A 16,395-nucleotide genomic window follows, 5' to 3' on the forward strand; every position below is an offset into this window, starting at 1 on the left:
GTAATTTCTTCATCTATCTACCAACACAGCAAAATTCAGATTATGTTAAATGCATAGCCATACATAGTAAAACTTGATCACATGAAATCAAATTTAAGAAGTTAACAGAATATAAAAACACTAATATCAATTAAGATAAAATGAAAACAACTGCAACACTCTCTGATAAGACTGAGAAATAATTACAGAATTGTTGTTAAAGTGTTAAAATTATACTATAATATGTAACTTTTGTGAACCATTAGTTCTACAATACAGCCAAGCAGAGCTAAACGTTTCTTCCCCATAAATCCTCTTAAAAAATAGCTTGTTGCAGGCAAAATAACAGTTGTAAATAGGGTGGTAACATAGTGTTTGGATGTTTTACGTAGAGCAAAAAAAATGAAGCCTTAAAATACTGATTATAAGTGCATTCTTTGGCATTTTTAACGTTGCAAAATGTACAATTCCAAACAGGGCATACAAAATTAGTTATCTCCTGTTTTTTTTATTATTATTTCCTGGGTTGTTATTGCACACAGCTGTGGATGAAGATGTGGGTGATGAAAAAATATATTGCATTATCCAGAAAACTGAAGTAGCAGCTGAAGTGTATTTTTTTCTGATACCCTTAAAGCTTTATGCTGAAACTGTTCCACATTTTTGTTCCAGAACTACTTTTTGAGCACAGGTCATTTACATAAATCAAGGCAGCGCATCAAAAACAGCTTGTTTAGCTTCAAGCAGTAAAGAGAGCTTAAAAATGGTCATGTAAAAATGAGTTAAGCATGTTTTCGGTAGATAATATATTGCAAATCAAATATCACAGCTAGACTAGAGAAATATGTAGAATTTCACCTTTTTAAGATTCTAATTTCTCTCTTTTTCTTTTCTCAGAGAGGGGATCGAGTGGGCAGCTGGATCTGACGGAGCTAATCGGTGTTCCTCTCCCTCCCTCTGTCTCCTTCATCACCGGATTCGAGGGTTTCCCTGCATACAGCTTTGGTCCTGATGCCAACGTGGGCCGCCTCACGCGTTCCTTCATCCCGGACCCTTTCTTCCAGGACTTTGCCATCATCGTCACTGCCAAGCCCACCACTCGCCGTGGAGGAGTCCTCTTCGCCATCACTGACGCCCTGCAGAAGATCGTGCACTTAGGAGTAGCGTTAGCGCCAGTGGAAGATGGCTCACAGCGAGTGGTTCTGTACTACACTGAACCAGGATCCACACGCACTCAGGAGGCTGCTTCCTTTAAGATGGGGGACCTGACGGGCCGCTGGGCCAGGTTCACTCTGGTGGTGCAGGGCGAGGAGGTGAAGCTCTATATGGATTGTGAGGAGCACCACAGGGTGGCTTTCCACAGGAGCCAGGAGAGGCTGACCTTCCAGCCCAGCTCTGGGATCTTCGTGGGGAATGCAGGAGGGACCAGGCTGGAGAGGTTTGTGGTGAGTAAAAACTGCTGTTTACAGCTGTGTATAAAAGGCTTTTCCGTAGTGTGTTTATGCACGAAAGTGTGTTTACGCCTGTGGTCCTGTGTTTGTGCACCTGGTCTCTGGAGTGGTTCGGTATGGCTGTACTGGCGTCTACTTTTGAATGTGGTGGTATTTCTTTAAATTTCTTTGTGTATTTTCACAATAGCTTTTGTCCTAAAGGCATTGAGCATGAAACAGCAAAAGGAGCAAAGGAGGTCTGACTGAATCAACAAGCAGAGAAACTTGTAGAGAAACACTGGATGATCAAATTAGTCAGGATTAACCCATCAGACATATACCAAGAAATTTTATTGTAATTTTGGATGCATAAATTGTGTCATACAGATGTAAACAGATCAGCACAGATCATAACGTTAGATCTAATACTAATACTACTAATACTGTGTAGGTTGCTCTTGTGCCACCAGATCTTTGCTCGCCCTTTTTTTACTGCTTTTAAAACATCGCCTTTAAGAATCTGAACTGTTCACTTGCTAACTAATCGAACCTCCCCTTTTACAGATGTCAGTGTAGATGAAGTATTTACTTTACTTGTCAGTGGTGTTGATTTTATAGCAGAATATGTTTTGTTTGGCACCATAACACTAAAGTTATAGGAAATGTTTAAGTCTGAACTGCTTTTGTCAGCAGGAAAATGTGTCTGTTTCAGGGTGAAGGATGAAGACAGGTTAGAAAGTGGTTTTGTAAAGATAAATAACAATAAATAACAACAATAACAGGCAATTGCATCCCATAAAATATCATAAACGTATTAGGAATTCAATAAAGATACTGAGAAAAAGCAAACTAAATATTATATTTAGTGTGTAGATAGTCATAACTGTGTACATTTATGACTATATTCTTACTTTAGGCCTACATGTTTGTAATGCAATGGGTTACAAATAGTTTATATCCAAATACAACTATTTCTGATATTTCTCAAGCATATTTCTCTTTGTTTTTGCTAAGGTTGGTATACCTTAGCAACAACTTACATAGTTTGAATTGCTTGTATTTATAGTTCTAGTTTTAGTAGTAATCCTTATTGTGTAATAGAACTGTGGAGCATAATGGGTGAACAATAGAAAAAAAAAACAGTAGAACTTGTTGACTGGAGAAATTCTGATTTATTAGAAATACAAATACAAGAAACAGTATTTTTTTTTTCTAATAAATCGGATATTTTCCTGTAAACAAGTTCTGCTGTTTTTTTCTGTTTTTGATAACTTATTTTGTTGCGAGGCACCTTGTTGTGCAGTGAATTTGCTCCAGATCCATCCAGCCAGCACAATGGGTTAATAGGTATGACTGTTTTAAAGGCTCCCACAACTGCAGACTGCAGAAAGTGCCAGAATGCTGATTAGCTTGGTTTACTGTAAAAGGTTAGTATACTTAATGTTCTTAGGGGTCTAATCCTAAGTAAACATGAAGCTTGGCTTCTTCTGGGTTGCTGGGTTGTTTCAGAGGTGAAGGATGTTTATAGAGGTCCTTTAAGGTTGTAAGGAAGTGTTTAAAAGAAGCGTGATGACCCTTTTCATCATCCTTAACTTGAAGAAGATGAGCAGATGTCTCAGAATTGGCTCTAGGAACTGTGTAGTAATGATGGATGTTGTGTGTTGACAGGCCTGTGTGAGCATTCCTTAATGGCGATGACTCAATAGTATTTATTACACACCTTCATAAAAATGCTGGTTATATTCTATTACTGATAAGACTGAAAGAGTAACATGGTACCTTATCTGACTGCATGTTAAATTATTTGATTTGGCCTGTTTTTGTCAAAGGAATTTCTTCAGACTAAAGGACAAGATTCTTACCTGAGCAAATATAACCATTTAATGTAGGAAATCACAGAATACAATGATTCAGTGGCGTGCAGTTAATATAGTGGGTACCACTTCTACAACATCCCCCCCCTCTTCCTACACATAGATGAACATTATAACTACATATTCTTTGTCTTGACTTAGTTATATGAGATTAATGCAAATTAACAGCTCACAAATACAGCTACAAATGACAAAATCAATGTTTAATTTTTCTACAAGTACAGCCGGCCAACAAAGATCACTTGTTTAGGCCGAAAAGACGCCAGGTCAGCCAAAACATTAAGTACACACAAAAACTCACCAGTCAGGCGGCCTATTATTGTGAATTAGTTTCACATTGAAGTGCAGCCTTTAAAAAGGCTTTTTAATATGATACGACACAGAATTTGCCTTATTTACTGTCGAAATTCCAGTATAGTTCGCTAATTATCGAACTAATCCAGCATGAGCTCCGTTTTACACTAAGCAACGCGTAACACCTTCAGCAGAGCGCTTAAAAGGGGTTAGACAGCCATGGGTGAAAATCATAAATCTGATTGGTTAGATTGTCCTGCGACTTTGCTAACAGACTCATTACTACACCTTCTCAAAATCAGGAAAAGGGTCACATAGACACAAGGGGGCAGAAGCCACTTTAAAAAGCAGTTTTGATTGTTTAGTACCACTGTCAATCAGATAAGAGTCCTGTAGCAACTGAAAAACAGACTAACTCTTTGAAATAGTTGCTGTTTTTTATTTTAGTTAATAAAAAAAATAGGCTTATAGTTTACAGTAACTATAATATATATTTTCTGATTATATATTATGTAATGATTTACATGCACCTATTGTCACCCCTTCTCTGTTAGAAGGGCCTTTCTGCACACCACTGCAATGATTAGTATTATGGATTCTTTTTTACTACAGTTGTGTTTGGACAACACAGAGTATCTCAGCAGAGGAATCTGCTCTGCAGTTGGGCCACTGATCAGGTCTTTAACAGATGTTGTGTGTGAATCCTCAACAACAAGCAACAACAGCAGCAGGCTAATGTCAGCACTGTCAACGTGGCAGTGGGATGTTACATCAGCGTGTCTGTACAGCTCTGTTAGATTATTGGGGTTAGTATTTCACTATTGGAGAAGTACTGCACTAGACGTCAGTGCTTAGTGTCAGACTGAACGTCAGACAGGAGCCTGTCAACTGGCCCGTCTTCTCCTGCCGACAACCAGTAACAGAACTGCGGCTTCTGGCCTCAAAAGAGCATGAGCTCATTCTGATGCAAAGGCCTGGTAATCACTGGGAAAAATGCGGGAATCTGTGAGCTATAAATGTAAATAAAGGCGCTTTATGCACTCAGGACTGTCCTCACTCTGAGCTGGAGAATATTTACATTCAGAGGACACCCTAAATAACACGCCTGTTAGCGTTCTGGAAAGAGCAACTGAAATATGGCTTGAGCTGCCGGTATATGGTTTAAGAGACTGCCAAACATTATGGTGACTGAACGTTTGCCAGATGTTATGAAAGAGAGAGTGCAGGAAAGAGAGAGAGAGAGAGAGAGAGAGAATACTTGTGCAAGGAGAAGAGAAGGACAGAGAAAAAAAGCTCTATATTCACAGTAGATCATTGGTGTAAGAACCGGGTATGATCCACCCAATATTTCACCCTTCATTTCAGGACCCCACAGGATCACCACAGAGAAGCTATTATTTGTGTGACATGGTGATGGTGTGTTAGTGTGTGCTGTGCTGGTATGAGAGGATCAGAAAAAGTGCTGCTGGAGGTTTTAAACACCTCAGTTTAGTGTCACTGCTAGACTGAGAGTTGTCCACCAACCAGAAACATTATGTCAAAAGTATCATGTGACCAGCATCCTGTCACCTTTGATTAAGGATAGATGACCATCTATCTCTAAATTTACATCTATACGTTAAAGTAGCTTGGTAGGTCAGTGGACAGTTCAAAACAATTCAGTTTTATTTATCATATTTTTGCACTATAAGGCGCACCAAAAAGATAAGGTCCACTATCAGTGAATGTCTATTTTCTGGTCTATTTTCATACATAAGGTGCATCAGATATAATGCGCATTTTAAGAGACACTATAAGAAACGTCTGATTCAGCAGGTCTCGCCACTGGGTGGTGGTGGGTGAGGGGAGCTAACTAAGTTAGGTAAAGCTAAGATAAGTAAACAAAACTGCAATAAGAAACGAGTGGTGGATGGTAATCTACACAGATTTCTCTCCTAAAAACTGTTTATTCGGGTGTGTAGAGGGCTTCCGTTTATTTACAGTAAGCTTATATTCACAAATTACTCCAGCACTAAGACTGGAACATTAGCATTAGCAGCTTACTAATAGCTGGAGTTAGGAGCAGGCTACAGGCCGATAATACTCACCTCTAAACAGCGAAAGAGCTAGCATGGTTAGTAGGTAATGCTAATGCTGCTCCAGCAGTGCTAGCTGGAGTTAGGAGCAGGCTACAGGCTGATAATACTCACCTCTGAGCACGGAAATAGCGGTAATGGCTAATGCTAATACTACCCTAGTCTTGGTGCTGGAGAACTGAACTGAAACTCCTGTATAACGCTGTACTTCAGCAGAGTGGCTTTACTGCTCCTGACTGGTAAAATGCATACATAACGTGCACTGGATTAAAAGGCGCACTGACAGTTTTGGGGAAAATGAAAGGATTTCAAGTGAGCCTTATATTGTGAAAAATATGGTATATAGCACTTTTTACAACAATTTTTTATCATAGCTTTCAAGAGATAAAGGTCCAGGATGCAGCAAGACAGTGGAGAGCCAGACTGGGCAACAGCAAGAACAGGGCATCTTCATACATGTGAAAGAGAAAGAAAGAGAGAACACAGAAATAAAGAAAGGGAAAGGGGAGTAAACATAGTGTTTAAAAACTCCAGCAGCACTGCTGTGTCTGACCCACACACACTAAGACGCCAACATAATGGCAGTATCACTGCAGTGCTGAGAATGACCTATCACCAAAATAATACCTGTTCTGTGGTGGTCCTGGGGGGTCCTGACTATTAAAGAACAGGGTTTAAACTCTGCACTGTGTGTGTATATTTTGAAATATGTTTTTGGCCAAAGGTTTATTTTAAAACCTTCATAAAACAATATATCAGGCATCAATCAGCAGTATTGGCAGAAAATGTCATAAATCTGGTTCTGAACAATTCTGTCTATGCAAGTTCTTTGGAAAAGCATGTTTTTTTTTTTTAAATCAAACCCTGACTTACTTTGTTTACAACATAACTATTTAATTACACTCAGGTTTAGGAAAAACTGTGGAATTTTCCCCAGTATTATATGATGCACATGCTGCACAAAGTCACACATAAACATAGACAGGCACTCGCTCTCATTCCTGCATAAAAGCAGTTACACATGGATGCCAAGATGCAGTGCAGACCAGCTGATGGACACACACACACATACACTTGCATACACACACACACACACACACACACACTCGCACACACACACACACATGCACACACTTTGGCTGCCTCCCCAGGTTCGTAAATATGAAGTGCAGTTGCTATGTGCTGTGCGTCTTCTCCATTTTAATGGTTTCCTGGTTGTGCGGCAGTGATGCTGTGCAGGGAGTATTTCCTCTAACTCTCAGCTCCAGATCCCTCCAGCCCACTGCCACATATACTATATCCTTTCAATATGTGACCCTGGCCAGCGTTCATGTAGCTTTACCTAACTGAGCTCCGCTGAGCTGTTTCTGCTGTGCCATTGGAGCGATGCCACTGAACAGGGCTCTACAGACTTTTTCCTGGAGAGCTACCTTTCTGCAGGTTTCACCTCCAATATGAATCTAACTAACAAAAAGCTGTAATTATATGGATCAGGGGAAGTAGTAGATTAGGGTCAGATCAAAAGCCTGCATAGATACTGGATAAGGTCCCCTAAATACAGTGGTCTTCAGTTTTACTCCTGAAGAGCTAATTTTCTGCAGAAAAAGAGCTACTTAGGTGAGGGGGATTCCGGTTGGCACCAAATTCTGCAGTAAGGAAGCTCTTTAGAAGCAGGGTTTGAGGCCATTTCCATAGAAAAAATCCATTGTTTTGTGGGACTCTCAACATTGGACTAAAGTAAGCTCTGGGTATTGGGATTGGCTGTACGAATGAACATATTTGCTGCAAAATAGTGGAAGGATGCTCTCTGTGTGTTATTTGCCGCCTATTTAACATTTTCCTTTCCCACACTTTATACATAGTTACACACATTTAGCTATCTATAGGTGAGACATCACCATACAGCTTGATTTAGGGCATAAGAGTATCTTTGCTATCGTAAAGACGGGAAAAGTAGTCCTTGTGCCTCAAAATGCACAAATGGCATGTACCAATTCTCTTAATTAATTTTGCATGTGTTTTGGGCATAATGTGAAATAAACCAATTAGCATGTCACTTGCTATTTCCTTTAAGAGCCAGGTGGGCTCTGACATTGGTGCATTGCCAAATTCAGGGGAGCAGCTTTATGGACGAGTCCAACAATTCTGTTTATTGTTGATATACAAATGTGCATAGCTGCTAACAGGCATTTGCTATGTGTTTGTACACTGCTGCATGTCCATGTGTGCATAACAAACGGGAGTTTATGTGCCTTAGGGATACGCCTGTTACAGTCCTTGGAGTGATGCCATAATACAGTGGTCTTATTCAATATATAATTATCATTATATTTAAGACTTAATGTGATTTAATGTGAATCTGACAGTTGTTCTTTATATCGCCATCGTCCATCTTTTATGATTAATAGACCAATTTAAATGCTCAAAAATGACATGCAATAAGATCTTTATACATTAAAAATTAGTGGAAGTCCAATTGCAATTTTATAGGCACGATTTTGCCAATTATCTAGTTATAATCAAAGTAATAAAATTAGTGTATTCCTGAACAAATTAAAGTGAGGTCAGATATTTGCCACCCCATGCAATGTGGTGTCTCCATGCAGTCTCACACACAGCCTCAGACACACATAGGAGGAGACCACCACTCTCAGTGTGTGTGGCCTGCCCTGCCCAGCCCAGCCCAGCCCTGCCCAGGTCAATGTGTTTACTGTTAGCAGCTGGTATTTGCATATGCTGAGCCAACAAGTCCAAAATCTGCTGCAATGAATGAGCCAGTAAGGATGCAGGCTGTGCCACATTCCCTTTAACAGTTCACACACACATGCTGAGGAAATAAACTACTTTTTAAAGTTTAAAATATTTTCTTTACTGTATAATACTACAATGCTAATCACAGCACAGCAGTGCCAATATTACACGTTATAGCACAAACCTCCACATCCAATGTTCTTCCCATTCTTTAAATGTTAGACTGTAGCTGATCAGTGGAATTCCCTGATTACTGAAGAACTGAGCTGGGTTTCCTCTGCTGCAGCTCTGAGATCAGAGAACAGCCCGTGTCAGGAGGACACTCTTCCCCGCAGGGAGACCCATGCGTGCAGCCTTAGCTCACACTTCCTGTTGGTCATCTGTAGCCATGGTAACTTATAGGAAAACTAATCACAACACAGCAGACAATAGAGTTCAGTGTACATCAGAAATCTGTGTGAATTAACCCCCGCAGCTGCAGACAAATTATTCATTTTTTATCTTAAAGTGGAAATTCTTACATTTTTTCCAGACCTTTTTCTGCATAATTCAGAGATTAAGTTCCAAACGCAGTCATTCACAGTGATGTAATGCCAAATTGTTCATTGAGAAAAACAAATCTGGCTTATAGTACCATATTAGTGGACACAAAATCCATAGAGATACAGTATCAGTCAAATGATTGGACACATCTGCTTAGTGGACACAAAATCCATAGAGATACAGTATCAGTCAAATGATTGGACACATCTTCTTATTCAATGTTTTTATTCATTTATTTCCAACATTGTAAATAAATACTGAAGTCCAGACTATTAAGGAACAAATATGGAATCATGTAGTAATGTAAGTGTTAAACCAACCAAAATATTTTGTGAAGCATTTAGATGCTTTTAATTTTCTCTTTCTAAAGCTGGTAAATCTGATAAACGTATTCTGTGCAACAGGTAACTCTTGCTCTTCCTTTCCTGGTGCAGTCTTAATGAGTGCCAGTTTCATCATAATGTTTTTGATGGTCTTTGCGACTGCACTTAAAGATGTTGATTGATCTTCATTTACTAAAGTATTTTTCTTGCCAAAATATGGATTAAACATTACTCAAATAGTGCTATTTACTGTGTACCAACTCTACCTCTTCACAATTTACAACTGATGCCCTCAAACACATTAAGAGACAAGAAATTCAAGTAATTAACTCTTGGTAAGTTCAGCACAGCTGTTAACTGAAATCTATTTTAGGTGATCTCATAAAGATCTCATTTAAATACTTTAGACAGTATAGAGACATTAAAAAACATAGGTAGTAGGTTTTGGCATGTCAATAATCCTATGTATTTAAATGTACTTGCCCATTAAACCTACAACAGTTACATTCACAACCCAGCCAGTTGTCTTTGTGAAGGCATGAGCAAACAAGAAGGATATTATGTCTAGCTTAACATGTTTTTTTCAGAGTGCTGTATTTGACGTTAAAACATCCTTGATTACTTGCTTACATCTTAAACTATCTAAATCAGTAGATGGAACGGCATCTTTGTCACTACTACTTGGGGTCCAGAATGCCGCTACTGCACTATGTAACTTTGGTGTAGCTGCACCTAAGACCTGCCTTCAGATCTTTATTTAATTACATTACTCATCATGGCATTAATTGCCTTAGAGCACTTGCTTTTGATTTCAGGTGCCAGTTCTGTATCTCTTCTGTATCAGCTTGTCACTAAATGCATGTTTACAGCAGTAGCGTTGCATGAGAGGTCAGTTTGTTGCCATTTGTATTTACAGCATTTGGGTTAAAGCAAATCACTGTCCACAACTGTAGACACAAGAGACACTAAATAACAGTTTGGCTTACTATAACGTGTATGTACTATGTAGACATTTTAAGATCACTGGAATTCCCACTTTTTTAAATAAATACTTTAAAAGTTAATTGTGAAAAAATATATAGATATGAGAGTGTGTCTAATCTATAATTTTCTATCAAGAAAACCCTTTTATAATAAAGGCATTTTGTAGATTTAGGTTTAATTCCATGACACGTGTTTATGCACACGCTGTCCTCTCACCTCTCGTTAGTCAGATGGGGATGGCATTGCAGAAAAGTGGGAGAGTGAGAATTGCTCTGAGTGTTTGTTGGTTTCTCTCTAAGCTCTGTTTACTACTCCAGCATGTGGAGCTGATTTAGTTTGCCAGTGTTTGCAGGCAGAGTCTCTCTCTATGTCTCTTTACTGCATCACACTCTATCTCTCTCCAACTTTTAAAAGCTTGAATGGAAAGCAGGTGTTTGTCCTCTGGATGCTGTGTACTAATAGTCTGCCAGGAACGCCTGTGTGTGTTTGGTTGAGCTCCTCTGTGCAGGGAGTGGATTGTAAGCTGGTAATATTGCATGTGGCTGAAAGTCAAACTTGAAAGTCAAACAGAGTTAAGGATTTAATGGCCTGGATCTGCTAGAACTGACCAGAAGGAAATAGATACTCTCTGTGTCTCTTTAAGTGTTGTGTCCACCTTAGAAACAAACTGGGTAAAATTTTAGACAGGCTGTTGAATTATGTACAGTACCATGAAAAAAGTATTTTATTATTTTTTATTATATTTATATTATCTATTATTATATCTATTATTATTTTACACATTAAGATAGCAAAGATAATCTCATAACACAGTTTTTAACTATTTTATTTTTTAAAGGTAAGCATTCATTCGAAAGCTATACTGTCTATATGTAAATGTCTGGATATTAGGCCGGAATTTCATGGGAAAGAAATGTGTAAATTGATCATGAAGTGTTACTTAATTTAAGTTTCTTAATTTAAAAACACCAACACATATTTGTGAGCTGTTATAATGTGAGTAAAGTGATGCAAAGTGATGTGAATTATCTGAACTTAAACAAAGCCTTACAGTGTCTGTGCCAGATGGATGGAACAATACATTTCTGTACATGTAATATATTTAATTAAAATCTACCAGTCTAGAAAGGGTTATGAGCCCATTGCTCTCTTTCTTTTTTTATTTTTTTCATTGAACTCTGTGGTTCCAGCAGACAGCCAGTGAGAGAACCATTGTCCAGTGGTAAACTAATCCAGGACTAATCTAAAAGAGCTACAGGCCTTATTTTCCTCAGATAAGGTCTGTATAAATTATCCCACATTAAGAATGACACTGGGAAAACATGACATCACTGAGAAAGTTGCATGGCAAAAACATCTGCTGACCAAAAAAAAAAAACCACAAAGCTCTGTTTACTCTGTTTACACCTGGTCAATTTATGTGACTAGTATCTGAATTACCTTCTAAAGTATTTAACTGCATGCATTTACACTTGGTAGTTAATCAGGACTCTAATAAGACTGACATCTGATTGCTGTGTGGGATAAAATATGTAAGGGATGGATGATGGATGTATAAAAGTGTATCAGACATCTTCAGATCTCCTGAAGTGAACATATTTGGATCTGTGTTAAATGTGTATTGCATTTTTATGTGGTCTGGTCTTATTCAGATTAAATCCTGCTTTTTTAAGATGCATGAAGTGACCAGGTGTAAACAGGGGCAAAGACTTCTCATACTTTCCAAAAAGCATCCAGGTAATCCCCAAGACTGGAGAATGAATGGGAAGAAAATACCTCAATAGAGGTGTAGAAAAAGGTGTATATAGAATAAAGGATATGGTATTCTTGGTACACTTAAAACATAAAACTTTGCTTCTTGTTGCATTTTCATTTCTTGTCTTGTCTTGTCTTTACCCTTTGTTACTAGTCACCCTTCTACAAAGGTGCGACAGAGCATGAGGCTTTGGGCTATGTTTTTATACAATGCTGCACAGGTGTGGCAGGTTGGCATTGATCACTGCTGGGGATTCTGGAAATTGTAGTTTGGGATCAACTCCAATGATTCTTCCTCTCCTTTGCCTCCATTGCTGGTGGCCAGTTTCTCTATTATATTGTGCATTATATTGTGTGTACATTTGAAAACCTTTGGACCTGTATCAGTGGTTGTTTTTTATTATATCTTTAAAATTGGTTATTACTTGCTATTTTTATTTGTAAATGTTTCTCTCACACGCTCTCTCTCTTTCTCTCTGTCTGTACAGGGATCTATCCAGCAGTTAGTGCTGACTCCAGACCCGCGAGCCCCTGATGAGCAGTGTGAGGAGGATGACCCCTATGTAAGTGTCCACTGGGACTCCTCTCCGTCCTCAGTGTTCTCTCTCACATCCACTTCTTCTCTCTTTGATTTGCCTCCAGAGCTTTGAACTCGTAACTTGAAAGCCCAAAAATGATGATGTAGAAATTTCCCTCAACAGTTTCCTGTAAAATCTGTATGTTTTCTCTTAGTTGAAGCTTTGAACATGCTATCATCACAACTTAGCAGCACATGTAGTGATGTAGTGTAGTTCACATAATGCACTACAGATGAGTGTAGGAAGAACAGAGGGAGTGTTAGGAAGTGTGCAGGGATGTAGGATGTAGGTCCTCATGAAGTGGGGCTCAATAATATTTTTTAGGGGACTGTTTAACTGTTTAAACATTGAGCTCTACTGCCCCCTAGTGGATAAAGCTGAGCATTGAGCATTAATAATAATAGTTTAGCATTTGGGTTTGCAACAGGGCAGGGGACAAGTGTGTATTTTAAATAGATATTAGATATTTATCTTTTGGCATATTTATAATTGTTCTGTATCATGTGTGCTCAACTGACTTACCATTGCAATTTAGGAACATTAATCATGTTGAATGGACCGATAGAAATGCTCTAAAGTTATACAACCTATAGACATTTATTTCCAGTACATCCTGTCCTATGATGTCTTGTTTTAAAAGGTTTAAAAGTTTGACAGTTAAAGAAGACTTTTATTTACCTGGAAACTAATTTAAGTTTTAGTAAAAGCTCTAAATTTAGAGTGGATTCATTTAAAATCATCTGATCTACAGAAACAGTAAAGCATCATAATTATTCACAAGCGTTGTGATAGCAGCATACACCATAGCTATTTCATGTTTATGAAAAATGAATTGTTAATGTTAATTTTGGAGACGTACGTGGAGTGGCTGATGTAAGATAAGTGCAGTGCCCACTTAGAACCTTTTTTGTTGTTATTTTTCTGTTGTTATTACACATTAATTGACACATAAAAACAACAACATGTGCAAGCTCACCTGTCATTTACATAATATTAAAAAATATATATTTAAGAAAAATGTCATATTTCAACATGGCAGGTGAAATCATATATGTAGTTTGGACACCGCTGGTTAAAATTACATATTTTGTTGATTTTTTTATGTGTAAATAAAAATATATTTATCTGCAACAGAGACACACTTCTGCTGTTTATTGTGAACAATGATTTTATTTAGAAAATCAACAAAATCTGTAATTTGACCAGAGGTGCCCAAACTACATACAGCTCTGGAAAAAAATAGAATAGAGCACTTTAGTTTCTGAATCAGTTTCTCTTATTTGGCTATTTATAGGTATATGTTGGAGTAAAATGAACATTGTTTTATTCTATAAACTACAGACAACAATAAAAATAAAAATATTGTCATTTAAAACATTTATTTGGCGAAAATGAGAAATGGCTGAAATAACAAAAAAGATGCAGAGCTAACCCTGGTTTTTAATCACAGTTTTCATGCATTTTGGCATGTTCTCCTCCACCAGTCTTACACACTGCTATTGGATAATTTTATGCCACTCCTGGTGCACAAATTCAAGCAGTTCAGCTTGGTGGTTTGATGGCTTGTGATCATCCATCTTCCTCTTGATTATATTCCAGAGCTTTTCAATTTGGTAAAATCACAGAAATTCATCATTTTTAAGTGGTCTCTTATTTTTTTACAGAGCTGTATGTGACACTCACAGTGACAGTCAATACAAACAAATTGGTCTATTTATCATGCTTAACTCCATGTAATAGATTGCTCATTTTTATACATCATAATAACGAGTTTATTAAGTCTCTGCTCTACAGTGAAGTCTTTTATACTAGATTTTGGAGAAATGATGTGAAAATTTAATTACATTCAGCTTCAGCAGTGATAGTGAGGTCAGGATGTTGGATGATTACCACGCGCATTCCCAACTAGGAAACTCAACCCTAAAATACTGTATATAATACTGTGTATGTTACAGGCATCTGGGTACGGCAGTGGGGATGACGTATATGATGACACAGAGACGATGGACGAAGTGAAGAAAGTAGTAGAAGAGAGAAAATTCCCCCTGGTCAGCAACACATACTCATACACAAACACACACACACACACGCTCACAGACTCCCACGCTCACATATCTAAGCTCAGACGTCTTGGCCACAAAATTGCAGAGACATCATAACATTTAAACAGTTCCGTCTTACAACCCGAACAGACAGTCACTGTGGGCCTGGACACACACACACACACATACAGAACTCAGTGTGTCTTGCTGAAATGTTTGTGAGTGTGCCAGCTCTCACACGGCCAGAGGAAAACAAGGAAAACATTTCCCTGGCTGAAAGGAGTCTTTTTGGCACTCTGAGACGTTTCAAGACGTTCTGCATTTCTTAATGGCTCCACAGTCTGCTTTTACAGATAAGAACACAGAATTTACTCACTATCAGTGTCCTGACCTCAGAATCCGCCTCGTCCTTGAATGACTCTGATGTGAAAGTCTTTGAAGGCATCCTGGAAGCCCAAACATCTCGATAACGTTGGCATTTCGCCAGTATGTGCTTCTCTATTAGCAAAATTCTCTTGGAAATATTTATTTTCTTACATTTGACCTTCAGCAGATTGACTTTGATGTCAAGATCTGATCCACTTCAAACAGCAGTTTGACTAGCAACAGGCACACACACAGACACACACACACAGACACACACACACACACCTCCTTCCTACATCCTGTCTCCTCCCCTGAACACACACGCATGTTTATAACCTAGATATTGGGAATTCTTTGCCCTATCTTCAGTGGTTATGCTCCTGTGTGGTTCTGGTGTCTTGCTGTGTGGCCTAATGAAGGTCAGACCAGGATACAACACAGTTAGAACATCTTAGAAAGAGGCCTGGCCCCAGATCTGAAGGGTAATACACCCTGAGTATGAATAAATTACAGGGGGATTAGGAGGGTCTAAGTATATAGTATTCTAATACTATATTATGTCTATATTATAAATATTATAAGTTTAGCTCACCTAAGGGTTAACTTGTAGGATTTATATGCAGTCCTTAAGGTAGATTTGTAGGTGAAGTTTTAAAATGATGACATATTTTAAATATTTTTAGATTAATTTGTATGTCTAGACTGAATTGGATTTTGAAAAATAAAACAGTGTTAGTAGTAGAGCTTAGTATCCAAGACTATGCTTAATGCATTAAATCCATTTTAGTGTATATTGTTGCTGTCCAATAAAACAATATGTATCCTCAAAACAGCAACTTTACAAAAGAAATATAAAACCTTCTTAACTATTGATAAAAGTTAATTTTGGAGAACTTCTATTGGTCCATTCTTGGTCCAGAAATTTTCACACAAAGTAAGGGTCAGTTTATGTGTTCAAATTACGTAGAATCTAAAAATCAAGTAAAAAATGTATATATTTGTTTTGCATTGGACAGCAACGATATTAACATTATATATTACCAGCATATAATTACTATTAAACTATTAACTGTTTGTCTTGATTGAGGCTGAAAGTGGGCTTTTACTGAGTTTCATCCTTTCCTTTCTACAGCAGGAAGAGGAGGAAGATGAGACCATTCCTGTCAGAGCGCCCCCTACTGAAGCATCCGCTGTAGCTCCATCTGATGATGAGGACCTGGAGGAGGAGGGGTCCTCTGGACAAGAGATTGAGGTCATCAATGAGAAAAGTGAGTTTGCATATGTTTATGGTTTGTACAGGTGTTGAAATATTCTACAATAGTCTGGGTGATTAAAAAAGAGGCTTAAACAAATGGTGAACAGATTAGATCATTCTAACTGTTAAATGAGAAAGGTTCTTTA

The 16,395-nt window shown here is 38.1% G+C and overlaps 1 protein-coding gene across 2 annotated transcripts in view; it reads left to right on the forward strand.

Annotated features, from left to right (window-relative positions):
* Positions 1–16,395, forward strand: part of col15a1a (collagen, type XV, alpha 1a) — a 121,436-nt gene that overhangs the window by 54,208 nt on the left and 50,833 nt on the right. For both annotated transcript variants that reach the window (XM_049480444.1, XM_049480445.1), the window contains exons 3-6: positions 877–1,424; positions 12,497–12,571; positions 14,542–14,634; positions 16,127–16,262. In XM_049480444.1, coding sequence (XP_049336401.1) covers positions 877–1,424; positions 12,497–12,571; positions 14,542–14,634; positions 16,127–16,262 — 852 coding nt within the window. The remainder of the gene's footprint in view (positions 1–876; positions 1,425–12,496; positions 12,572–14,541; positions 14,635–16,126; positions 16,263–16,395) is intronic.

This window comes from Astyanax mexicanus, chromosome 6 (assembly GCF_023375975.1).
Source record: "Astyanax mexicanus isolate ESR-SI-001 chromosome 6, AstMex3_surface, whole genome shotgun sequence".
Lineage (NCBI taxonomy): Eukaryota > Metazoa > Chordata > Actinopteri > Characiformes > Acestrorhamphidae > Astyanax > Astyanax mexicanus.